Genomic DNA, 27,399 nt, shown 5'->3' with positions numbered 1-27,399 from the left:
TTGGGAATGGGTTAGAGGAGAGAGAGTAGAAATCACTGACTGTCATTTCCTTTCCCTCCCTTCACAAGATGGAGCCCCGTAATCTCGCGCTGGTATTTGGGCCCACTCTGGTGAGAACATCTGAAGACAACATGACAGATATGGTGACCCACATGCCTGACCGGTACAAGATCATAGAGACGCTAATCCAGCATGTAAGAAGACCCTGCTTTCCGTGTATTTACTCATAGCCATTGTGATCACACAGCCTAGATTTTCCTAGAGAGTCCCAATTTCAGGCCTTCTGTTTCATTTCCAAATCAGAGACATTCTACGTCACCTGTGCCTATTGGGATGTATAAGAATCTTGTCTAACCACAACCTGGACTTCTAAGTTACATATACTGTACTTTTATGAGCCCAAGGGCAGGTCGTTTGTTGTTGTTTACTCATTACAGTCATGTCCAACTCATCACGACCCCATTTGGGCTTTTCTTGGCAGAGGTACTGGAGTGGTTTGCCATTTCCTTCTCCAATTCATTTTACAGATGAGGAAAATGAGGCAAACAGGGTAAAGTGACTTGCCCAGGTTCACACAGTTAGTAAGTGTCTGAGGCTGAATTTGGATTCAGGTCTTACTGGTTCCAGTCCTGGCATTCTATCCACTGTGCCACCTAGCTTCCCCTATGGTAGGACTGGAATCCAGATATTCCTACTGTCGCCCACTACCAATGCTCACCTGTTCTCTGACTTGTTTTTCCAGTAGAAGAAGTGAGTTGTACTAAGCCACCTTTATTCTCACCGTGAACAACAGGCCACATCTGTTAGAAGTCTGGGTGAGGGTACATCAGTGGCTGGGGAATGGGGACTTTGAGCTCTATGAGGGTGAGAACCCTATCCCTGATGGCAGAGTCCCAGGGCTGGCTTTGATCTCCACCCCCAGTGAAGGAACCAGCCTAGCCTGTGGGGAGTTAGTCGGATCTCAGTGGGCTCCTTCAAGTGTATAATTTCTAAGCCATTTCTTCCCTCTACTCCCTCCACCCATCCCCAGCTCATTCCTGGTTGTGCCCCACCTTCTAGTCTGAGTGTATCTGGAGGTTGGAAACTTTTTTAAAATAGTATTTTATTTTTTCCAATTATATGTAAAGACAATTTTTAACATTCATTTTTATAGAATTTTGAGTTCCAAATTTTTCTTCCTCCCTCCCTCTCCTCCCCTTGTCCTAAAACAGTAATCAATAAGTCATATATGTGTGATCATATAAAGCACATTTCCATATTAGAGACTGAAAACTTTATTTTTGTCTTTTGTTTAAAAAAATTTTTTTTGGAGGGGAGAAGGCTAGGCAATTGGGGTTAAGTAACTTGCCCAAGGTCACACAGCTAGTAAAACTGTGTCAAGTTTCTGAGGTTGGATTTGAACTCAGATCCTCCTGACTCCAGGGCTGTTGCTCTAGTCACTGCACCACCTAGCTGTCTCTACTAAAAACTTTTTAATGCGAGTCAGTTCACTCAATAAATTGATTTTTTAATTAAATGCCTACTGTATACAAGGTTTATAAGTACAAAGAATGAAGCCAACCTTGTAATTAATTTGCATTTTATTTGGGGAGACAACAAGTATGTATAGAAATACATACAGTTAAACATAAAGTTAAAAAGAAATAAAAGTTAGTTTGGGAGGGTGAAAGCATTAGCCATTGAAGGGATATCAGGCATTGTAAAGGAAGAGAAGGACTCGGTGAGGGGGAGGTAAGGCAAAGATGTATTCCAGGCAGGAGGGAGGGTCAGTGCAAAGGCTGGGAGATGAGAGATGGAATACTATGAGTGAGGAACAAAAGATCAGTTTGGCAGCATCTCCAAATGCAAGGGATGTGAGGAAGGGGTTAATAAGCTAAATAGGAGATTTTTTGCTTATTTTTCTTTTTGGAGGGGGAAGGCAGGGCAATTGGAGTTCAGTGACTTGCCCAAGGTCACACAGCTAGTGTGTTGAGTGTCTAAGGCCAGATTTGAACTCAGGTCCTCCTGACTCCAGGGCCAGTGCTCTATTCGCTGCACCACATGGCTGCCCCAAAACAGGAGATTTTTTTACATTTTATTATAGAGGCAGTAGGGAGTCACTGGACTATGTGGGGTAGGGGAGTTACCTAGTCAGATATGCATGTAAGGAAAACTACCTTGGCAGCAGTGTGAAAGATGGATTGATGAGGCAGGTGGAATGATTGGGAGGGTATTGAACAATGTAGGCAAGAAATGTTGAAGACCTCAACTAAGGGGGCAGCTATGAGGGGAGGTAAGGGGTTGGATTCAAGAAATGTTGTCAGGGTAGGAATGGCAAATGACTGATATACTGTATGTAGGATGAGGAAGGGTGAAGGCTGGAGGATAAAGCTGACATTGCAAACCTGGGAGCCTGGAAGGATAATAAGGTCTTTGAGAGATTGTTGTTCGTCCTTCATTCTCAAAGAGGACCAATGATATCAGGAGGGTGATGTCTTGACTTCCAAGTGAATTGGATTTAAGTGAGGCAGGGCTGTGCAGAGTCAACAGCCTCACTGTCTCCTCCAGAGTCGCTGGAGTCTAGTGGCAAGATGTAGGTCAGGATGACTGGCGATGGCCCAGAATGCAGTGGGAGACCCTGACCTTTTTATTTTTTTTTTAAGCAATCGGGGTTAAGTAACTTGCTCAAGGTTACACGGCCAGTTATTTCTGGGTGTGGTGCTGAGTATCTGAGCCCGGATTTGATCCAGGTCATCCTGACACTGGAGCCGGTGCTCTTACTCGCTGAGCCACCTGGCCGCCCCAACCCTGACCTTTTTAAACTAAGGTCTTTCCTAGTTCTCATTTTGTCTGAGGCAGCACCCATTCAGTGGTTAAAGGCTAATTCTGAATTGAGGTAAAAGATGGCCTACTTTTCCATCATGAAAGAATCAGTCAGGGAGGGAAAGACCCTCAGAATTTCTGTTCTTTAAGAGAAACAAGAAGGGAACCCAAGTTTCCTCCTCTGCAGAGTATGGATAAAGATTCTACTATCTCCCTTAGAGCTGGTGGTAATTCTAATTGATCTGTAGGAAATAGAATGACCACTAGGCAGCTTGGTATAGTGGAGAAAGAGCTGATTTCTGAACCAGTAAGACCAAGATTCAAGCCCTGATTCTGATGCCTTCTTGGCTGTGTGATCCTGGGCAAGTCATTGAACTTTCCAGTTCTCTGAGCAACAATTTAAAAATAGAAGGTGTAGAGAAGATGTTGACCTGTAGTTTTAGGGAGAGTTTCCCCATTTGAGAGTTCCCTGTGGCAATTCAATCATGTCTAGGTGGCATAGTAGATAGAATGCCAGGCCTGGAATCAGGAAGACCTGCTTTCAAATCCAGCCTCAGACACTACCTGTGTGACTCTGGGCAAGTCACTTAATCCTGTTGACCTCAGTTTCCTTATCTGTAGAATGAACTGGAAAAGGAAATGACAAACCACTCTAGTATCTCTGCCAAGAAAACCCCAAAAGGGGTCATGAAGAGTCAGACTATAAAATGACTGAACTACAGGAGTCTAAGATGCAGAGGCCAGAAGGGAGGGCATTCCAGGACTGGGAGAGAGCCTGTGGAAAAGCACTGAGATTGCAAAAGGAATATTGTAACCAGTTTAGCTGGAATGTAGAATGCATAAGGGGCAGTGATGTGATTTTAGCACAGAACGATAGGTTACCGTGAAAATGCCGAACAAAAAAGTTTTATTCTGGAAGCACTAGGGAACCACTGAAGCTTCTTGAGCTGAGCAGTAACATAGGCAGAACAGTCATTTCCTAGACTGGTAGCTCAAAGAAATGTATCAAATAGTAATTAGTATATAAATTTTTCATTAAGACACTTGGCAGAATCTCTCACAATATCCTTGTAGACAAGATGTATAGCTATGGATAGACTGGATAATAATACAGTTAGGAGGGCTTAGAACTCATTAACCAATTGGATCCAAAGAATATTATTTAATGGAACATTGCCTACCTGGAAAGGAGGTATCTAGTGGAGTGCAGCAGGGCTTCCACTATGCTCTCTAGACATGATTTAATTGACACAGGGAACTCTCAGATGGGGAAGCTCTCTCTAAAACTACAGGTCAGCATCTTCTCTGCAACTTCTAGTTTTAAAGAGTTGACTAGAGAACTGAAAAGTCCAATGGCTTAACCAGGATCACACAGCCAGAAGGCATCAGAAGCAGTACTTGAATCTAGTTCTTCCTGGTTCAGAGGTCAGCTCTTTCTTTTGGCCACAGTGATATGAAATAAATAGCATGATTATTAGGTTTGAAGTTGAAAATTAGTTGGGATGCCTTTCCAACATATGGCTGATAATTATTCTCAATAGCCCTAATGACTGATATCCTTGAGATAGGAATTGTGTTTTTTTACCTTTCTTTGTAACCTAGTACTTAGTGTCTCCTGGCACATAATGGGCACTTAATAAATGCTTATTGATCCGACTTGATAATATTCAGTTATGTTGCCACCATGTGGCTGTTAGTATCTTCCTTTAAGGTTTGCAAAGTACTTTCCTCATGATGATCCTTGGAGGTAGATGGTGTAAATATTATTATCCCCATTTTATAGATGAGGAAACATGAGGTGCAGGAAGGTTGAGCTTCACACCCATGATCATGTACATCAGTACACATGTGAGCTGGATTCAGACCCAGGTCCCCTGACTCCAGTACTCTGTCTACATGATACCGTGGCTGAGCTGGCAGACTCAGGATTGGGAATCTAACCGTTTCAATCAATGAACTAATATTAACTATTAATATTAACTGCTATGTGCCCAGTCTTCACGTCATCATCATCATCACCACCATCATCACCATCATTATCACCGCCTTTGTCTTTCTGTATCACCCTAAGGTTTTGCAAAGCACTTTCCAGAAATCTCATTTTATCCTCCCAACAGCCCTGACTCTAGACCTCTCTATCCACTGTCCCTCAGTCCTAAGCCCTTACAATACAAGGACAAAAGTGGTGTAGCTCCTCCCTTCAAGAAGCTTATATTCTAGTGGGGAAGACAACACATACATAGCAAATAGCGATCTACATAATATACAGAAAATGAAGTTGTTTTCTTGTCCCACTCTTTATGAGCCCTTTTGGGGAGGTTTTTGGCAAATATTTTGGCAGAGTGGTTTGCCATTTCCTTCTACAGCTTATTTGACATATGAGTAAACTGAGGCAAGCAGGGTTAAGTGACTTGCTCAGGGTCACACAACTAGGAAGTGTCTGAGGCCAAATTTGAACTCAGGAATATGAGTCTTCCTGCCTTCAAGCCTGGTGTTCTATCCACTGTACCATCTAGCTCCTCCCAGTACAGGATGCTTATAGGAGGGAGGACATTAGGAAAAGGGATCAGGAAAGGTTTCATTCAGAAAGTGCAACTTGAGCTGAATCTTGAGAGAAACGTGGGGATTCTGGGAGGCTGAGGTGAGGAGGGAGAGCATTCCAGGTTTGGGGTGTAGCCAGTTCAAAGGTATGGAGTGACATGTGTGCAGAGCATCAGGTAGGCCAATATGGCTGAACTGAAGAGTGTAAGAAAGAAAGTAATGCTGAAGAAGAGTGGAAAAGTAGAAAGGAGCTGAGTTGTAAAGAGTTTTCTATAGGAGGAGTTAATTTTTGATCCCCGAGATAATAGGGAGCCATAAGAATTTAGTAAGTAGGGGGTGAGGATGGTGCCATGATCAGATCTGAGCTTTGGGAAAATTACTTTGGTATCTGAGGGGAGGATGTATTGGAGAGGGGGAAGATATGTAATATGTGATTTCATTGGTGTGGGAAATTCTGAGGTGTGGCTATTCCTGCATTTTTATCTTCTATACTTTTAACATTTTGGAGAGAGGCCTGAAATAACCTTTATATAGTGCCTTAAGGTTTGCAGAGTTACATATGTTATTTCATTTTATCCTCACAACAACCTTGTGAGGTAGGTGCTATTATTATCCCCATTTTTCAGATAAGGAAACTGAGGCATATAGAGATTTAAGTAACTTGCCCAGGTCCCACAGCTAAGTCATTTTCTGAGATAGGATTAGAACTTGGGTCTGGAGATTCCAAATCCAGCACTCTGTCTCTATACCATCTAGCTGAGTTATAAGAAGTGATATGACCCCTTCATGGTGACAGAGGTGACATAGACAGTACTTGAATCCAGGTCAGTCAGCAGCCATCCATTGAGCATCTGCTATATGCCAGGCACTGTGCTGGGCTCTGGAGATGTCAGATACAAAAGTGAAGCAGGCCCAGCCTCAGGGGGCTTGCATAGTGGAGGCACGGGCACATCCAGAAGTGTAAACAATACACACGCACAGCAAGGCAAGGCAACCTGGGAAGGGAAGATGGCAGCAGGTGGAAGAGCCGAGTACCTAAGATAGGCCTGTAAAGAAGCCAGGCGTTCTGAGGAATGGAGGCAGCGAGGGAAAGCATTTCAGGATATAGGAGCTTGCATATGAGTAGCAGGGTGTGTATGGATGAGTTGAAGGGGAGCAATATGACTGGAAAGGCAATGTACATTCAGATTGTGAAGAGCTTTAAATGCCAAATGGAGAAGCTTATATTTCATCTCGGTGGTGCGGTGGATAGGGCACTGGCCTTGGAATCAGGGACACTCAACTCCCTGAGTTCAGATCTGGCCTCAGACGCTTCCTAGCTGTGTGACCCTGGGCAAGTCACTTAACTCTGTTTGCCTCAGTTTCCTGATCTGTAAAATGAGCTGGAGAAGAAAATGGCAAACTCCTCTAGTATCTTTGCCAAGAAAACCCCAAATGGGGTCACAAAGAGTCAGACACGACTAAAATGACTGAACAATAAATATTTGATCCCATAGATGATGGAGAGCTGTGAGGAGTGACATGCTCATACTTGTGATTTAGGGAAATGATTTTGATGCCAGTGTGGAGGATGGTTTGAGTGAAGAGAGGGTTGGGGCAGAGGGACCCATTTGGAGACTATGATGAGAGCTGGAACCAGGGTAGTGGCTATGGGAATGGGGAGAGGGGAGGCGAATCTGAGAAATGAATAAATGAATGAAATAAAAGTAATGGATTAAGAACTTACCTTGTGAAAAGCACTGGGCTCAAATTGAGGAAACAAATAGAAAGGTAAGCCGTCTGTTGTCAAGGAGCTGCCTTTTAATAGAAATAGAGAAGGTTCAGATGGAAAAGCCCCATGGTCCTTAGAGTGCTGGCAGCAAAGAGAGATGTTATGTTGATAGAAATGAAAAGATCTGGCAACTGATTGGACATATGGGGTGAGGGAGGAGTTGAGGATGACACTGACTTTGTGAACCTGGGGGACTGGATGTTCTTGACAGAAATGGGAAAGCTTGGAGGAAGGGTGAATTTAGGAGGAAGGGTAATTAGCTCTGTTTTGGAAATGTTGCATCTGAGATGCCTAAAGAACATCCAGTTAGAAATATTCATTAGGGAGTTGGAGATTTGGGACGGAGTTGAGAAGAAGCTGGGTCTGGATCTGTGAATCATTTGTAGAGAGATGATAATTGAACCCATGGGAACTGATGAGAATAGAGAAAAAAGATAAGAGGGCCTGGAGCTGAGCCTTAGGCGACACCCACAGTTAGTGGATGTGACATGAATGAAGATCCTGCAAAGCAGAATGAAAATGAGTGGTCAGACAGGTAGGAGAGAGGGAGAGGGCAAGAGGAGGGGAAGAGAAGGAAAGAAAGGAGAGGGAGGAGGGGGAGAGAGAGAGGGAGGGAAGGAGAGAGACAGAGACAGAGAAGAAAAGGAGTGAGAAGAGAGGAAAGGAAGAGGGAAGGGGGAACGGAGAGAGAGGAAGGCAGGAGAGAGGGAGGGAGGGAGAAGAAAAGGAGAGGGGGAACAGAGGGAGAGAGGAAAAAGAGAGGAAAAGGAAAAGGAGAGAAATAATGACAGAGAAGAAGGGGGGGAGGAAGGGGAGGGAGAGGGAGGAAGCAACAACAGTGTCATAAAAACCCTGAGAAAAGGTAGTCAACAGCGTCATATGCTGCCAGTGAGGTCAAGGTCATAGTGAGGAAAGGTCATAGATTTGGCAATTATAAGATCACAAGTAACTTTGGAGTGAGCAGTTTCAGTTGAATGATGATGTCAGAGGACGTAGAGGTAGCAAATGTAGAAAGCTTTTTCAGGCAATTTAGCTGAGAAAGGAAAGAGAGATGTAGAATGATGGCTAGTAGAATTAGGAGAATCTAATAAGTGGGTTCTTTTTTTTCCCTGAAGGTGGAAAGTCTTGGGAATATAGGCAGCAGAGAAGGAATTGGTCACTAGGGAGAGATTGAAAATTAGAGCAAGAGAAGGGGTGATAATGGGAGCATATGCTGGAAAAGATGAGAGGGGATGGGATCCCCTCCATGGATAAACACAAAGGAACAAGGCCACCTTGAGACTTAAGAAAAGGAAGAGATAGTGGGGAAGGATGTCAAGAGACTATGAGATAAATGAGTTGAAGAGAGAATTCAAAGAAATGATCTTGCTTTTCTCAGTTAACAGGACACAAGGTCCTCAAATGAGAAGTCAGGGGGAGAAGGTTGCTGTGGGAGACCTGGAGATAAAAAAAAAAGTTTTGAAGTAATTTCTGTAGTGAGTGAGTGGTTCAAGGAATCAATCTGGGGGAAACAGACACATTAAGCTGCTGCAATAAGGGCCCCGTTAAGATCAGATGACATATTTGCAGTGAGACCGGTCAGCACTGTTGTATGACTTCTTCCAGTTCCATTCAGCAGCATGTGAGTAGTAGTGGAGAAGGTGGGTGGTGGAAATAATTCAGGTTGTGGTTTGATAAATTGGAGTGGCGATAGAAGAAGGTGGCAAGGGATTCAATAGCATGTAGGAGAAGTGGTTCATGAAGTGGTCTTGATTAGAAGGGAGAAGAGGGTAGCTAGAACCTGGGAAAGTACTGAGAGGTAAAGGGTTGAAGCTCTAGTTGGAAATGATTTAGGAAGGGTCAGGAATAGAGAGAGATGGAATGATGGGAGATTCTTATAGGCTAAAGGAATTTCAGAGTTCTCGATCAGAAAATTGCTGCACCTCTGGGTGACAGCAAGGGCAAAAGTATGACCATGTCCATCGGAATGGAGTTGAAGTGCAAGAATAGGTTATGAGAGTTGAGTAGGTTGAGGTATTGGGGAATTAGGGCATTTGAGGGAACATTGACATACCCTAGGAGGACAAGAGTTGGGGTAGAGGAGACTGTGAGCAAGGCACTGAACTCCTTAAGAGAGAAAGGAGAATGTGGGCTAGCCCAGAGTAGGCACCAAGATCCAAATTGGGTGATAAATGTGGATAGTGTTAACTTTAAAGGTGGAGCGATTGCTGAGTGCTTTAGGTAGAGAGAGAGTCTTCTGAGGTATCTTCCAGGACCAGTGGTGGGAGGGGGTGGAGGGTGGACTGGAGAGTGCACGGGGTATGAAAGAAGGTGCAATCAGTACTGGGAAAGATAGCCTGGGACACAGTATTGTCTGGGGGGAGCCAGACATTTGGCTTGAGGAAGAACATGGAGGGACATGACAGAATGATAACTTCAGAAGAGGTGTTAGGTTTCTTTTGCTTAGGAGTTCAGACCAGAACAAGGACATGGAGTTAGGACTAGGACCAGAGAGATGGAGATTTGAGCTCCTCAGAAAGAATTTCTTTATAATTAGAGCTGTCCAAAAATGGAATGGGCTGGGTTGGCAGTTGGTTAGCTCTCAGTCACTGGAGTTGTTCAGGAGGTGGTTAGATGACCATTTGTCATTTACAGCATCATATAAATGATGAGTGAAGCAGAATTGCAGTAGCTCAAGAGAAATGTGAGACATCTCCACTCCAAATGTTCATGCAGATGGACTATCTGTGCCTGACCTGGGGTAGAGCGTTTTGAGCTTATGTTGGTCTGATCAGCCAGTCAGCCACACTGTACCCTTGACCCCAATATAGTGATGTCATTTTGGTCCTCTCCAAGAATGAAGGACAAAAACCAACCAACTGGATCATATTTCAGGGAGGACTAAAGATATCCTTCAGCTCTGAGGTTCTGAGGTCTCCCTCTCCTTACTGGGCTTCTCCTTATTGTGTCTCAGTTTACCCTTTGAGCCAAGCCAGTTTATGAGCAGGAGGGTGGAATTTGGAGCATATTCATTTATCTGTTCTTAGAATACTTCTCACGCCCACCTTGCTTTTTCTGCAGTCGGACTGGTTCTTCAGTGATGATGAAGAAAAGGGAGAGAGAGTAAGTGATTCTGTGGGTTTTGGGGGAAGGGGAGAGTCCCCCTGAGTGGGGTTAGAGGGATGATATCACAGAAGACAGCAAAACATATGGTAGGTGGAGAGGGCACAGGGAATTGTCCTAAGTGTCCCCAGAGTTCAGTGTTGGGTACTTCAAGGGTAGAGATGAAGGAGGAAGGGAATTGAAAAGGTGACTTGTCTTTGTTGGGAGGAGCTTTCAGTCTGATGAGAGAGACTTAGTCCCTGTCCTCAGGCAGCTTCCTGTTGGCTGGGAAAGAAGAAGATCTTGCCCTGAGGGAACTCCCAGTTAGATGAGAGAAAGTGTCCCTTCCCTTAGTTTTATAGTGGGACTAGCTTCTGGGAGCTACTAATGAGAAGGGGGAAGATAGTTTTGGCTCAGGCTGATGGCTCTCTGTTTGCAGACTCCAGTTGATGAAAAGGAATCCCAATCAGTACCCAATATAGAGTACCTACTGCCCAACATTGGCAGGACAGTGCCCCCAGGAGAGGCAGGTTCAGGTGAGTGAGCCTTTGGGTATGGCTGGGGAAGCTCCACTAGTCCCAGCCAACCACAGCTCCTTTCCTGGGCTCCCCACTGGCAGCACCCTACTCCTACTTTTGCATGCAGCAGCTAAAGCAGAGGGAGGGGTTGAGTAAAGAAACCATTCCCTCCCCCTTGGGGAGGAACCAGCTTGGCTCAGTGCTCCCCACCTCCCCCCAACTCCAAGGATTGGGTTCTTTCCCTGGTTTCTTTTCTGAGCCTTTAATTTCCTTTAATTCTGGCTTTTGTACGTGTCCCCTTGGCCCCTGGGCACTGTTTCTCTTTTTTAATATTTCTTCTGTTCTCTCCTTACACCCATCTCTGCTTTCTCTGTCTTTCTTACCTCTATCCCCTCCTCTCTTCTCCTGTTCTCTCCCCTCCCCCTTTTCTTTTCCCTCTTCTTCCTTCTCTCTCTCTCTTCCTCCTCGGTTCTCCCTCTCCTTTTTCCTCCAGCGGACCTGTTGGAGATTTAAAGGGTACAGTGTGTGGTTTCTCAGCTATCTTGGATACTAACCCTAGTGGGTGATTATAAGATAGGGGTGGGGAGGTACCAAGAAGAGTAGATAGAAATGTTTGGGGCCATTGTAGTAGCAGTAGGGGTTGGGGAGGGGAGGTTTCACATACACACAGATACAGAGTTAAGTCAGAGCCTCATGGGAGATAGTATATTCTGACCCTGGCCTTCTCTACACTTCAGAGTTTTCACCCAACAGCACAGTCACACACACACACACACACACACACACACACACACAATGCATGCTCCTAGCCCACCCTGACTTGGAAGAATATGAAAAACAAGCCCAGTCAACGACATGTTTCTCTGATTTGGAACGATGACATCCCCAGCCCTCAGAGCTCATTGGACACTAACCAGTATCTCCTGAGAAGATAGCATTGGGCAGGGGTATAAAGGGATGCCTGAAAGGAGAGTTCACATAGAAGTTGATTTATGTGCTTGGAAAGGGTAGGTTTGAGGAGGGATGTGAAGGGAACGCCCCAGTTTCTTCTAATCACCCACTACTAACTCTGTCCCTCCGCGGGCTGTGTTTGTCACTGTGTGGTCAGCTCATCATTGCTCTTCTCACTGTCTGCAGGTGGGTGGAGAGGGGTAGTGTCTTAGGCCTAACCTGCTTGCCAGGCAGTGTGGATTAACTGGGGCCCCACCTTCATCCAAACACAGTCAGATCATTGTCCCCACTTGAGTCTCATGGAAAGAGAAAGTAGCTGTAATCTTCTGTATCCCCTGCACCGTATGAGCCCCCAATCCCATTTTACAGAGGGATAGAATGAGGTTCCCAGATGCCATGCTGAGTACAGTTACATAGCCTTGATTACCCTGCCCCTCCCTTCCACTCAAAAAGAAGAAATGAAGCCCTAGTTGATGCCAGAGAGAACCTGGGCATCAGGGCTTCCAGTGAGGGTTTTTCCTACCTCGTGTATCTCACTCAGATTGTTTCCTGCCCCCTTTAACTAAACAGCCCTGTATGACCCCATTCTCTCAGGCTAGGGATGGGGAAGGTGAGGTTGGGAGAAGAACAAACATCCTACTACCTTCCCTTCCTCTAGTCCCCCTCCTCCCACTCTTGGCTCCATGTATTTAGGACATCTGTGATCTGCTGTGTTTTACCATTGTGATTTGTGTGGTTTTGGTCTGACTTGTTTGCCTTTCTGCTCCAATGCTGCATATTAACACAGGGGTGCGAGGTGGGAAAGAAGAGACCCCACAAATACTCTCCCTTTGCTGTAGGGTAAATGAAATAACTGAGGTCATGTAATGCCTCAGGGCCCAAAGCTTGATGTCACTTCCTATTTTGAAAGGAAGTGGTACCTGACATCTCTTCCTTAAACGGGCAGTCCCCTGGTTTCTGAAGTCACTTAAGAGAGGGATTGTATTCCCAAAGTGTGCTCTCTTCCTCCCTTATCTTCTCTGACTCTCCCCTACCCAACTTCCATTTTTCTTTTTGTCTCTTGCCTACAGATTCTATCAACTGTGGTTCCACCAAGTCCAAGGTAAGGAAGGGATGATATCAGCATGGGTTTCATACTAAGGGAGTTGGGGCTCTGAATTTCTCCTGGTTGGTAAAGGGAGTTTTCTGAGAACCTCATACACTATGAGGGATGGAGGTTAGATTATGGAGTGTTTATTCTTGGAAGGGAATGGTATATGAGAAACAGGAATGAGTGAGTAAAAGCAGAATGGGGAGTCCCTCTCTGATCGATCACCTTTGGAACAGTTCCCAATTATCAATGTGAATACAGGTGAACCAGAGAATCAACAAGCCCACCATGTCAGATAATCCCAAAACATGCCTATTTGGCTGTATGATGTTATGTGATTTAAAAAAAGAATCTCGTAAAATTGTCCATCCCACATTCAAATGAATTTTTATTCCCAGGAGACACGCGCCACCTAGTGGACGTAAGGAAGTATCTCACTAGTTGAGTGATGAGAAAAAACTATTAGACTAAAATACTTGTGAATACATTGAATCGCTATATTTTAACTGAGTGCTTACTATATAAAGCATCCTGAAGAAATAAATATGGCCCATTGCCTGCCCTCAGGGAGTTTATAGTCTAGTTGAAAGAAGACATAACACAAAGAAAGGAAAATAACAGATTTAAACAGCTGAAAACAAGAGAAGACATGTCATAACTCCCCAAACAACAATTCACTTGGATATTTGACACAAGTGACTGTATCCTGAGGATTTTTTTGTTCTTTTCTCTTGAAAATATGAAAGTGTTTAGTCCTTCCAGATATTGTGTAGAAGAAAAATTAGACTTGTTTTGTGTGCCCAAGAGACAAAAATAGGACCAGTGGATGGTGGCTTTAACCACTTGGGCTTTAACATAAAGGGAAAAGAGTAAGTCCATTCTCTAAGGCTGTAGAGTTGTAGATGAGATCCTGATTTGCTTTGATGGAGAGAGTTTTCGCACTGGGAGTTTCTCCCACACCAATGACATCCTTGGGCTAAACAAGAACAAGCCCAAAAAAGGAGAAAAAAATTAGCAAATAGAGACAGGTGAAAATGAGTTGCATTGTAATCAGAAGGCAAAAAAAAAATAAAGGCCCTGTCATTAGCAGTCCAGAACAGAAGTTGGAGCACCACACGTGGGGGACACTCTAGAGTATAGTCATGCTTCAGGTACAAGTTAGACTCTCAGGTTCTTCCCATTTGGAAATTCTTTGATTGATTTGAGTTTCTTTGGAGGCTGAAGTCCAAAGGCTTCAGGGTTCTAAAGGCTCCCACCATATCTGGGACTTCAGTTTGGACTTCTGTCAGGGTGTAAAAGATCCATACTTACTGCCCCAGAGACCACAAGCCTTGTTGATCTTGGTTAGCTTCAGAAAGATTCTGCTTCCTCATTGGAACCAATCAAGGAGACCTTTGCATTTGGCATTGGGGTTTATATTTTGTATTCTTTAAAAACTTTTTAATATCCTCCACTTCTAGTTATGTCTTTTTTTTTTTTTTTGCTTTTTGGAGGACAGTTGGGGTTAAGTGACTTGCTCAAGGTCACACAGCTAGTAAGTGTCTGAGGCTGCATTTGAACTCAGGTCCTCCTGACTCCAGGGTGGGTGCTCTATTCATTGCACCATCTAGCCGCCCCTAGTTATATCTTTTCTCTTCTCCCTCCCCAGTGAGCCATGCCTTGTGACAGTTAGTGATTTACACATATTACCTCATTTGGTCCTCATAATATCCCAGAAAAGTAGGTGCTATTATTATCCTCATTTTACAGATGAGGAAATTGAGGCTAGAAGAGGTTAAGACTTGCCCAAGGTCACATGACTAATGGGTATCTGAGGCAGGATTTGAACTTAGGACTTCCCGACTGCAAGCCTCAAGACTGTAGCCACTATACCATTTAGCCACCTACAAAGAGAGGAGAGAAAGCAAAAGAAAAAACAATTCAGCAAAACAAACCTTCCTGTCTGTGGACTCTGATGGTATGGGAGCTAAACTGCTCAGTGATCACTGAGCTCCCCTTCTAGGCACTGAATCTACAGTTATCTTTCTTGGACCCCTTTGGTTCTCTGAAGACAGAGGTCTGCTGCAATTAATTGCCTTATTGCCTTTCTCAATTTCTAGGCCACCGCCACTATACTTAGATGCCCAAGTCTTTTTGTTATTCTTGAGGCATGTCTGACTCTTCTTGACCCCATTTGGGGTTTTTTTTTTTTGGCAAAGATACTGGAGTGGTTCACCTTTTCCTTCTCCAGCCCATTTTACAGATGAGGAAACCGAAGTGAACAGGGTTAAGTGACTTGCCCAGGGTCACACAGCTAGTAAGTGTCTGAGGCCAAATTTGAAATCAAGAAGATGGGTCTTCTTGATGGCAAGCCTGGCACTCTGTGCACTATGGTACCACCAGCGTCCAAGTCTAGAACGTTTTTCCCTCGCTCCTGTCTCCTATACCCTTCAGACCAAGAAAATAGGTTTTGTTTTCAAGGGAAAAGGAAATATACAAATTCATAAGTAATCATAGATTTAGGGCTGGAAGAGACCTTAGAGGATGTCAAGTCCAACCTCATCTTGTTTTACAGAGAAGGAAATAGTCCAGGAGAGGTTAAGTACATGCCCAAAGTCACACAACTGTCTGAGGCAGGATTTGAACACAGGTCCACTTGACTCCAAGTTCAGTGGCCATTCCACTGTGCTATATAATACACCCACTTGGAGGATCAATGTTTGGAAGATAAAAGGAAGCAGATTGTGCTAAGAGGGTGGTATAATTAGAAGTGGTAATATAAAAGAAAATGAGCCAGTCTCAGCCTAGGCGTTACTTCCAAACTTAGAGTTGCCAGATCGAACTTGTGCCATCATTCATCAGTAAAGCCTGATTAAAGGCATTGTGTGCCAGGCACTTGGGATCCTGATCTTCCCTGAAACCAAGAGCTTTGGGTTTTATTGTGGTCCCAAAGAGAACGATGTCATCTGCCCCAGAATACACTTACCCAATTAGCAATTTTACCATCTGGGGGACTTGGACCAAGTTTGTTTGACATTTTCCTCTTTGACAATAGGATGGAGCAGTTAGGTGGTACAATGGATAACGTGCCAGACCTGTAGTCGGGAAGACTCATCTTCCTGATTTCAAATCTGGCCTCAGACACTCACTAGCTGTGTGACCCTGGGCAAGTCACTTAACTAACTATGTTTGCCTCAGTTTCCTCATCTGTAAAATGAACTGGAGAAGGGAATGGCAAACCACTTCAGTATCTTTACCAAGAAAACTCCACATGGGGTCACAAAGAGTGGGACCTAACTGAAACAACTAACCAATACAACAAACATTTCTTTAATGTCTACTGTGTGTAGAGTATTGTGAACCAGCTAGTGGTGGAATTGTAAAGCTTAGATGAGACAAAGTCCTTACCCCTAAGGAGCTTAGGATCTTGTAGGGTAACAGGATGCCCAGGCAGCTGATCACAGAATATTGTATTATAAATGCATTAAAGAGATATAGAGGGGTGGCTAGGTGGCTCAGTGAATAGAGTACCACCCCTGGAGTCAGGAGGACCCGAGTTCAAATCCAGCCTCAGATACTTAACACTTACCAGCCGTGTGACCTTGGGCAAGTCACTTAACCCCAATTGCCCTGCCCTCCCCCTTCCAAACAGCAAAAGAGAGAGAGAGAGAGAACCAAATTCTCTGTGAGCCCCGAGGAAGAAAATGGTTACCAACCTGAGAGATGAGGGAAAATATTTGAGAGAAGTTGGCATTTAAATTGAGTTGTAGTGGATGGATAGGAATTCAATAGATAAAAGAGGGAGTCAGGGAGAGACTAAGGATTGGAAGCTGCTAGCAAAGGCAGCTAGGTGGCGCCATAGTGTACAGAGGGTCAGGCCTGGAGTCAGGATAACTCATCTTCTTCAGTTCAAATCTGGCCTCCAACACTGCCTAACTGTGTGACCCTGGGCAAGTCACTTTGCCCCATCTGCCTCAGTTTTCTCATCTGTAAAATGAGCCAGAGAAGGAAATGGCAAACCACTCCAGTATCTTTGTCAAGAAAACACTGAATGGCATCATGAAGAGTCAGATACAACTGAAAACCAAAGAATAACAAAGGCATAAAGGTGTGAATGTCAGGTTTTAGACATTAAATTTAAGGCAGTGAGATGGTCATGTGTAGCTGTGTCCACATGTGGGCAGTTAGAGATAGAGGTCTGGAACTCAGAAAGAGCCTGGGGCTGGAGATAGAGGTCTGAGAATCATCTGGATAACTGGTAGTTGGAGTGGACTGAAGGAGATTGCCAAGAAAAGAGCATAGCAAGAGAAAAACACCAAGAACTGATACTTGGGGAAAAAAACCACATAAAAGGGAGACGAAGAGAGATGATAGAGACAAAAAAAGAACAGAAAGGTTGAAGCAGAATAGGAAATGGTGGTTTTGAAGCCTAGGGAAGAGAGTGTGGGGGAAGGAGGGAAGGTGAACAGTGTTAATAGCTTCTTGGAGGTCAAGGAGAACGAGGCCACTGAATCTGGCATCGAGGAGGTTATTGGCAAGCTTTGAAAGAGCAATTTCAGGAGCATGAGGAGGACGGAAACCCAAGTGGAAAAGGTTTGAGAGAGTAGAAAATGATGAAATAGAGAGAGATTGTATTATCTGGATGGGCTCAGAGGTCAATCAGTCGAATAAGCATTTATGAAGCATCTACTGTGTACACTGCACTAAGGAGTGAGGATACAAAAAGAAACAAAAATCAGCCTTGCCCTCAGGCCCGGGGAGATGACCAGCAAACACACGGGCACAAAGCAGCTAAGTGCAGGGTAAAAAAGAGCCAATTAAAAGGCAAGGGAGGAATTAAAGATGCAAACTGCAAGAAGGTAGTGTAGCAAGGTCCTGAGGGAAGGGAAGGGGGTCGAAGACATAGGGAGGCACGTGGCACAGGCAAAGAGATGAGTCTTGGTGGATTTGAGGGATAGCTTTTCTTTTGGACCAGAGGGAGGAAGGAGGAGAAATAGGTGATGACACTATGAGATGGCAGTGTTCAGAAGAAATGAAGGAGGGGGAAGCTGAAGGGACCTCGTGTCAGAAGGTTTTACTCCTCCTTCTGCCCAAGGGAAAAAGAAGAAAACAAAAACAGATAGGGACAGTATTTCTATCGTGTAAAAAAAAGGATACAGTAAATCATTCCATTCTGAAAGTATCCTGAGATAAGTTAATCCATTTCCACTCTCTCACTCACTCCAGTACCAGGCCTGGAGTCAGGAAGAGCCAAGTTCAAATCTAGTCTCAGACCTGACCCTGGGCAAGTCACTTTTGCCTCAGTTTCCTCATCTGTAAAATGAGCTGGAGAAGGAAGTAGCCAACCACTCCAGTGTCTCTGTCAAGAAAAGTCAGGAAGAGTGAGACAGCTGAAATGACTAAACAAGAACCTCCGATTCACAGGACCTTAGGGTGGAATAGGACTACAAATGTCCTCTAGTCCAAACTCCTAGAAATCTCTGCTATGATAACTCTGCTTGAATCCTCCTAGTACTAGAGAGTTCATTCACTTCATCACAAGAAACCCTATTTCTTTTTTCTTTTTTTTCAATAGTCAACAAACATTTATTTATTTTTTTGCTTTTTGGAGAGGGAAGGGCAAGGCAGTTGGGGTTAAGTGACTTACCCAAGGTCACACGACTAGGTTTTTTTTTTTTTTTTAAGCAATTGAGTTTAAGTAACTTGCTCAAGGTTACACGGCCAGTCATTTCTGGGTGTGGTGCTAAGTATCTGAGCCCAGATTCGATCCCCCAGGTCATCCCGACACTGGGGCCGGTGCTTTTACTCACTGTGCTACCTGGCCACCCCTACACAACTAGTTTTTGTGTTAAGTGTCTGAGGCCAGATTTGAACTCAGTTCCTCCTGACTCTATTCATTGTGCCACCTAGCCGCCCCCCTATTCCTTTTTTGAAAAGGCACTGATTGTTAAAATGTTCTTTCTTATACTGAAGCCACATCTGCCATTGAACCTAGTTTTGCCCTTTTAAGCTACACAAAGCTTATTCATTCATTCATCAGCCATTGACTAAGTGTGTTATTTGTTCTGTCCTCTAGGCACTGGGCTAGGTGCAGGGGGATACAATGACCAAAAAAAAAAAAAAAAAAGAAGAGAAAAATAATAGTCCCTGCCCTTAAGGAGATTGTTTTCCATTGGAGAGGGACAACTTCATACATGGTTGCAAAAATGCAGCTATTTCAGGGGGAAGGGCAATAGAACTGAGGTGGAAGGGGCATTTGGAAAGACCTCATGGAGAGCCTTGAAGTAAGTTAGAGATTCTAAGAAGCAAAGGTTGAGGAGTCAGTACTTTCTAGGCATGGGAGACAGCTTGTGCCAAGGTACAGGGAATAGGAGGTAGGTCTATTCAACTGGAATTCAGAGTGCAGAAAGGTATAGAAGGTAAGAGTAATGGGCAGTAAGCCTAGAAAGGCAGTCTGGAGCCAAATGGGGCTTTAACTTCCCAACTAAGAAGTTTGTATCTTATCCTCATGGCAGTAGGGAGCCTTGGGAGCTTCTTGAGGAGGGGAATGCCATAGTCAGATCACCTTGCTTTAGGAATATCATTTGAGCAGCTTTGTAAAAGATAGCTTGGAGAAGGGAAGAGACTGGAGATAAGGAGGAAACCAATTAGGAGGCTTTTATAGCTATCTAGTTGAGTGATGATGAAGGCCTGAATTGGTGGTGTGATGTTTACTTAAGAAAGGTATTTCATCTTCCACATGACAATCCTTAATATCTTTGAGAACAACTAAGATATTTCCCTTTAGCCTTCTCTTCTCCAAGGTAAACATCCCTACTTCCTTCACATGTCCTCATTGTCTCTAGACATAACTAGCCTTTGGACATGTATCCCCCAGTTTGTAAATTGCCCCCCTAAAGTATGGTGGTGCTGAGGACTGAACCCAGCACTGCAGAAGTTCTCTGAAAGGATAGTGTGACTGTCACCACTCCTGTTGGTCCAGCCTCAGATGGAAATAGCTGGGAAAAAAGTCCAAGTCACACTTTGAGGTCATATTGAACTTATACTCAATGAATCCTACCCACAGTTTAGTTTGGGTTTTTTGTTGTTATTGTTGTTGTCGGGGTTAAGTGACTTGCCCAGGGTCACACATTTAGTAAGTGTCTGAGACTGGATTTGAACTCAGGTGCTCCTGACTCCACTTCACCACCTACCTGCTCCTTGTTTTGTCTGTTTTTCTGAGTGAGCTTCTGCCAGTCAGAGTGTCCTCTAGCTAGTATTCCTTGAAGTTAATTGATTTCAAACCTAAATGCTTAAGGTTTTCTATTTATCCCAATATATCTAGTTATTATATCCCAATATACCTATTTGTATTTATTTATTTGTTAGGAACATCCTTTTTTTTTTTTTTTTGGAACAGATGTTCATCAGAGATGCATTTGCAAAATAAACAGTCTGATGACTTGAGGAGAGGCAATGGCTGAAGTAGGATATAGTTGTTGGCAGAAGAGGATTCTGGGTAAAGGGACACTGTAGCTGCCTGAGCAGACCAGCACATCTGGAGGAAATACATCTTAGTGATTGTACTTGGGATTTCATTGACAGAGGGAAATCCCTCAACCAAAACAGTTTAGCACCTTCTCTGCAACTTAGAGTACTACTTAGGGGAACTGAGATCAAATGACTTGCCCAAGATCATACATCCAGGATGTGCAAACACTGGACCTGACCCCACATCTTTCTAGCTCTGGGATTGGATCCCTATGCACACATACAGAGTAACACCCTCCTCAGATAAAAGCTGTTTTCTTCCTTTTCTCTGCTCCCTGTTCACACTGGGGAAGGTGAAAAAGATAATAAAAAACCAGCACCTGTTTTGTCATTTACACTATTATCCCATTGGAGCCTGGTGATATTCCCGCAAAACAGGTTTTTATCATCCCCATTTTACAGATAAGGAAATATTTTCAAGAAAATATCTCTATAGGTTATTCCAAAGCATTCAGTTCTGTATTTGACTTCCAAGATTTCTCATCCCACTGAACTCCCTAAGATCCCATTCCTTATCCCCAAACTCCAAGAGTCTCCCCCACTACACACACACACACACACACACACACACACACTCATCACTTTGTGACCTTACTTTGCATTGACTCTCATTTTGCCATATCCTTTCCTAGAATTGAGAACTGGAAGTAAGTTAGCTGTAAGCAGTAAGTAATTCTGCCTCAGATGTTTGTAGCTACATCATCCCAAGCAAGGCACAGTTTTTCCTCATTCCAGTGTAATGGTTCCCAAAATTCCCTTGTTGTTCTACAAATGGGCCAGGAGTTGGGATTCCCTTTCAACAACAACAACAAATGTGACCCCCAGGGTCATTTCATACACTACTCAGAACACTCTTTACAATTATTTACTACTTCAGGCACCGTTAAAATTATTTTAGCACAAACTCCTAAGGGGTTCACAGCCTATTAAATGGGAATCACTCCTCTTGCTCAATCCCTTCATTTTAGAGAATAAGACAGTGAGATGGCCCTGAGGGATCATTGGCCAGCTCAGACAGACAGCAGCAGCAAGACTGGGATTTTAGCCCAGAAACTCTTATTCTAGTGTCTTCTGAATAATCATGATGTAGAGTCTTTAAGGCTTCTACCTAGAAACAGCTAGGTGGCTCAGGGGACAGAGCACAGGGCCTGGAATTAGCAGACCTGAGTTCAAATCCAGCCTTAGACACTTAGTAGCTGTGTGATCCTGGGCAAGTCATTTAACATTCATCCACTGAAGAGGAAATGGCAAACTACTTTAATAGCTAAGAAAACCCCAAGGTTTTCCTAACATATAGGGTTAGGAAGAGTCAAACACAACTGAACAAGGCTTCCAAAGATTACTTTATTTATAAAAAACCCTGAGGCAGAGACAGTATGGGTATTGTTAGTTTTATACATGAAAAAGAAAAGGCCCAGAAAGACATTAAATTATTTGGCCAGGGTCACACTACTAGTGATTGTTTGTCTTGGTGGTTTTCCCTGCGTATCATCTTCTCCAAAGTTAAAATGAAGTTTCATTGACTAGATTATCCCCCAGTTTCACCTTCGGTGGAGAAGACCTGGGAGAGCTAAGTGCTGGACCAGGAGTCAGGAAGACTTATCTTCCTGAGTTCAAATCTGGCCTAGAACTCTCTCCCCAGAGAAGGACATGGTAAAGAAGGAGATGCAGAGAAGAGGGAAGGTGTGGGGAAAAGCCTGGCCTTTTGGCTTTTGCCAAAGGTCTTTTAGAGACCTCCTCTCTCCTGAAACTACCCATTTCACTTGTAACCCTCTTAGGAAGTTCTTCCTCCCACAGAGCTGAAAGTTACCTCTTTGCAACTGCTACTCAATTCATTTTCTATCAATAGACTCAGGGGAATACTCTTTAACAAAATATATATCTCATATAGCATGTATGTAAAAAAAATGCAACAACACTAACAATTTTTAAAAAATCACGTGGGAATGAAAGGACTTTACCCAATATAATCCAAAGTATCTTTCAAGTACTAAGAGCTGATTTTATTCATAAAAGAAACACTGGAAATTTTCCCAGTAAAGCATGGATGCCTACAGTCTCCATTATCACAGCACCACAGGGGTGGAAGGGACCTCAGAAGTCATCTCATCTAGTCCAGACCCGATCAAGTAGGATTGGCCTCTCACTGTCCTCAATGACAGGTCACCCAGCCTGTGTTCACTTCCAATGACAGGGACCTTACCTCCTGAGGGAGTTCATTCCATTTGTAGACAGCTCTAAATATTTATCTATTTTCCCCTTTATAGGGGATGGTAGAGGGTGGTTAAAGACTGGCATTCTGACTGGTGATTTCATCAGTGTGAGGGAAACTCCAGGTGTGTAAGTTTGATGACTCCCCCATCAATTATAGCCTTAAAGGAGTTAATTAACATCTTGTTTTTTTTCTTCTTTATATTGAGTCCAGATCTCTAGCTTCCACCCATTAGTCCTATTAGTTCCTGGGGTCATAGAAAATCCAACCAATCTCTCTCCCACACAAGATCTGAGGACTGATTAAAGCATTTCGACATCAGTTGAATGTTAGGAAGGCTAGCGAGAGCAGAGACAGCTGTCCCCCCCGGAGGCCCAGATTGGAGGTTTCAGGACTCTCCTAATTAATGCTCCCTTTTCTCCCCAAGGGCTCGTGGGCCCCAAAGAAAGAGCCGTACACGCGGGAGATGCCGGCGATCTCCTTCATCTCGGCGGTCAACCGCAAACGCAAGAAGAGGTGCGAAGCTCGGGGGCTGGGGAGTAGCACGGACGACGACTCCGAGCAGGAGGCCCACAAGCCGGGGATGGGGCTGCCGTCGGCGGCGGTCCAGGACGGCCCCAGAGGGCAGCCACCGGAAGCCAGTGACGCCGGGGCGCCGGGCAGCCACAGCCTCCTGAGGGTCCCCAAAGAGGGGGCTGAGGAGCGGCCCGCCGCCGACACCCGCTCCATAGTGTCCGGCTACTCCACCCTGTCCACCATGGACCGCAGCGTGTGCTCCGGGGCCGAGGGCCGCGGCGGAGGCGGAGGGTGCGTGGGCGACGAGGCCGACGACGAGCGCAGCGAGCTGAGCCACGTGGAGACGGACACCGAGGGCGCCGGCGGGCCGCGCCCGGGGCCTGAGGGTCGGCTGCCCCGACGGCCCTCCTTCAGCTCTCACCACTTGATGCATTGCGACACCCTGGCCCGCCGTCGCCTTTCGCGTAACCGACCCGACGGAGACGACGGGGGCGCTGGGGGCCGAGCCTCCCACTCCCCCGCCGACCTCGCCGGCTCCGCCTCGTCCAGCAGCCAGGAGTCGCTGCGGCCGCCGCCCGCAGCTGGGGGGAAGGCGGCCCTTACCGCCCGCCCCTCGCTGACCGAGCAGCTACGGCTGCGGCTCCGGGGCTCAGCTGACGACATGTTCGGGGTGAAGCTCCGGAGGCCTCTGTCCCCTGAAACCAGACGGCGCCGCAGTAGCTGGAGGCGGCACACAGTGGTGGTGCAGAGCCCCCTGACAGACCTCAACTTCAATGAGTGGAAGGAGCTGGGGGAAGGCGGCTCCCTGACCCCTGGAGAGGGGGCCTCGGCCAGGCCTCACAGTGACAATAAGGACTCCGGCCTCAGCAGTTTAGAGTCAACCAAGGCTCGGCCCTCCTCCACCTCTGCCTCCCTGTCGCCTCAGTCCAGGGAGCTGGCCAGCTCCTGCAGCCAGGCGCCCCGTCGAACAGCTACGTCGCGGCTCCACCAGTGTCTGTGACCCCGGGGCTCACGCCTTCGACAAGGAGCCACTTTTCTGTTCTAGTGATTCCCCAACTTTCGATCTCGGGGGTGGGGCAGCTTCTGTCCCTCTCATAGTCACCTTTATTTTCCTGCTTGGCCAGAAAGGGGAAAACGGCAAGTGAAATCTCTAGCGTTTATGTTTTTGTTCTGGAATTGGTGAGAGAAGAAAATGGGAAGTTGGGGGACAAAGTGAGGGAGTGTGAAGAGGACAGGGATGGAAAGAGAGATCGAGTCAGAGAGAAGAGAAGCAGATAAGCCCTGGAGAGAGAAGGGAGGGGAATATATGAAAGACGAATAAATGGGGTAAAATAAAGACAGTTCCAGGCATTCTGTGATCACCTGTATGTTTGCTTCTGTGTACCCCTCTAGAGCCTTACACCCAGCAGCCCAAATATCCCCCTTTAACTATGCAGGGGAGGGGCACCCCTGGTTTTATTCTAAAGGAAAGATGAATGATACCAATCACTCACTTCTTCCCCTATCCTGACCCCAGGACTAATCATGGATACCTGATTCTCAAGAGTTAGGGAGAGGAGTAAACAATTTCGCATCTCCTGGAGCTATTGTGTGTAGGAGCTGGGGGAGCTAGTTATTACGTAATGTGAATGTATGCTGTGTGTCTGTATTTGTGTTTACTGTAATCCCAGCCAACAAATTTCTGTAGCAGTTTTCAATTTGTCCCCTGCTGTCTATAAGTGTCCTGCTAGAAGTCAACCTTCACCTCTTCTTCCTGACCCGTGCAGACTGGGCCATCATTCTCACTTTGTCCCCTGCTGCTTGTCCAAGTGAGGTCAGAGGGAGAGGTCCCGGGGCCAAACCCCTGAAGCAAAGACAAACACCAGGACTTCCCCTAACTCTAAACGTTTGCCAAATGTCTAGGAGCTCTGATTACCACCCCCATGAAGGGCTTTTACCGTGGGGAGCTGCAATAACAAGATCCCCATACAGTTTTTTTGGGGGGGGTGACTCCTTCCCTCTACTTCTGTTTTGTTCTTCCAACCCAATCTGCTCTAGATTTCAGGACTTGAGCATCTGGGCCACCATTTCCCATGGGGGACAGGGATCACTGCCACCAATATTCACCTATATACACATCCCACTGGCTAAGAAGTCAACTTGTTCCCTTCAAGGTGAGTGGGTAGGGCTACCACCTCTCTCCCCTACATTGTAAATATACTGAAAATAACCAGATGATTCCACCCCACTCCAAAATCCAGTCATTCCAGGGAAGCCTTGACAGGATTTCACTTTCCATGGCTGCCAGTTTTCCTGTTTTATGCAAAGATTTGCTGTAAAGTGATTTCACTCCCCACCTCACCCCTTTTTTTGTAAATAGTGTCTTTAAATGTGTAACATATTATAAAGAATTTATAAGGATTTTAAAAGATGTTTCATTTAAAAAGTGCTGTAACAGTGTTGGATAAATTTCACTTTTCCCCCCCAACTCTTCCCCTCTCATCTCCGCATGTCTCTTCTTTCCGTGTGTCATTGGGACACCTTTCTTTAGGCAAAAACTAAAAGTTTCTGCTTCTGAAAAATCCTGTCTTAAAAGTGCAGTCTATATATTGGAAATAAATGGCCTTCTTCAAAGAGTCTGATGCTTCAATGCCTCACTTGTTTTGATGGGATCAAAGGTTCTGATCTTAACATCTTATCCAGTGGTTCTTAACTTTATCTTAAGTTAAGCTTGTATCTGTCATATAAGACTAGCTTAGTACAGTTTGTACCCACTGGTCTTGAGTACAGAGAAGTTCATCCATATATGATGAGGTGGTTTTATATTTTAATTTTGGAGGCACAATAACTCATGTAGACTATTTAAGCCCTTGAGGGAGTTGGGCCCTGTTTCTGTGGAAGCCACAAGTCTTTCTTTACACATTTTAAACAAACTACTGTGATAATTTTGTTTCAATATAATGGGTTTCCTTTGCGATCCTATGTGTTTTATTTTATGTATTTAAAACATTATTCTAGGAAGTCCATAGACTCCAGCAGGCTGCCTGAGGGATCCAGAACACAAAGACTCCCATACTCATTGGCAGTTAGGAAGCCATCTTGATTGACTGAGTGATTCTGAGATTGTAGAATGGAGAAAGGAGCTCAATCCAGAGTATTCAAGAGAGCCACTCTCAAAATGGTGTTTCATGGTAGGAGCAGAGGACCTTTCAGTTTGATGGATGTCATTCTCAGTACAGGGGAGGCCAACTACAAAATGAGGAAATTGTAGCTCCACTCAAAGGGAATAATTCAATGGGATGGGGAAAAATTTAAGCTAGAAGATAACTAAACAAGTCTGAGATTGCTCATTCAGGGCTTGATAATTTTCTGTTCTGTGTACCTTTAAATATCTGTAATTTCATTCTTGAGATATCTTGACCCATCTACCCTTTTTCCTTCTGAGGAAACCCCAGAAAATGAATACCTGTGGTCTGGGATATGTGGCACTGGGGAAGGAAAGAAGGAAGTAGGGCCTGGAAATACAGCAACTACGATGGCAAAAGAAAGTTGAAGGATGATTAACTTCTTGAGACCAGAGACTGTCTTGTTTTTCTTTTTGGATTGGTGCTTACCACAATGCTTTGCACATAGCAAAACCTTTAATAAGTGGGTTTTTTCTCATTCACCCATTCATTCATTCTCTAAGACTAGGGCTTGATAAGTTCCTGGTGAAATCATTCAAGTTCATTCACTCCACAAGTCCTGAGCCTGCTGCTTCTATGAGATTCAGGGTACTTGCTTATTTGTCAGCAGTAGGGATGGAGATCAGTTGTAAAGAGGTACTTCCACATGAAGACTAAAGGTTTTTTTTTTTTTTATGATATTGAAAGATAAGGAAACCTAGGCTAGAGTAACCTGGAGACAGATTGAGAGTCAAGATACTTTTCCTAGGCAGTGATGAGTGTGGAATGAAGGGGTGCACACACATCTTTTGTTTTTTTAAAAGCAATTGGGGTTAAGTAACTTGCTCAAGGTTACACGGCCAGTTATTTTTGTGTGGGTGCTGAGTATCTGAGGCCAGAACCAATCCCAGGTCTCCCGACACTGGGGCCGGCGCTCTTAATCACTGTGCCACCTGGCCGCCCCAGACATACATCTTGATGAGGCTATGGGAGAACAGGAAAAATCCTAGCCACCCTCACAACCCTCTAATAAATATTGTCCATATGATATACCAGATAAATTCACCTGTAGTTAGACTTGTTTGGATTAAACTCCACAAAACTTGTCTTATTTCCATGCCTTTCCATTTTGTTGCTTTCTCCTAATTTCTTAGGAATTCCTTTGGAAAAACTCCAACTCTTAAGGGAGTTTCCTTCACCTTGGTCAGTACAGAGGAGTTGTGTAGCATACTCCCTGGGGATCAGGAAGGTGAGGCTGGGGTGGG

The 27,399-nt window shown here is 44.8% G+C and overlaps 1 protein-coding gene across 10 annotated transcripts in view; it reads left to right on the top strand.

Moving 5' to 3' along the window:
• Nucleotides 1-25,607, top strand: part of ARHGAP23 (Rho GTPase activating protein 23) — a 131,174-nt gene extending 105,567 nt beyond the window's left edge. For all 10 annotated transcript variants that reach the window (XM_069064278.1, XM_069064277.1, XM_069064276.1 and 7 more), the window contains 5 exons: nucleotides 69-194; nucleotides 10,175-10,216; nucleotides 10,635-10,731; nucleotides 12,735-12,766; nucleotides 22,903-25,607. In XM_069064278.1, the coding sequence (XP_068920379.1) occupies nucleotides 69-194; nucleotides 10,175-10,216; nucleotides 10,635-10,731; nucleotides 12,735-12,766; nucleotides 22,903-23,991 (1,386 nt within the window). In that variant the 3' untranslated portion in view covers nucleotides 23,992-25,607. The remainder of the gene's footprint in view (nucleotides 1-68; nucleotides 195-10,174; nucleotides 10,217-10,634; nucleotides 10,732-12,734; nucleotides 12,767-22,902) is intronic.
• Nucleotides 25,608-27,399: the final 1,792 nt, after the last annotated feature.

The sequence above is a fragment of the Petaurus breviceps genome, unplaced genomic scaffold (genome assembly GCF_028583685.1).
Source record: "Petaurus breviceps papuanus isolate PSGF00001 unplaced genomic scaffold, PetGlider_PUasm1.0 90630, whole genome shotgun sequence".
Taxonomy (NCBI): Eukaryota; Metazoa; Chordata; class Mammalia; order Diprotodontia; family Petauridae; genus Petaurus; species Petaurus breviceps.
Note: the sequence above shows the minus strand (reverse complement) of the source record. Positions and strands in the feature narration are given on the sequence as shown.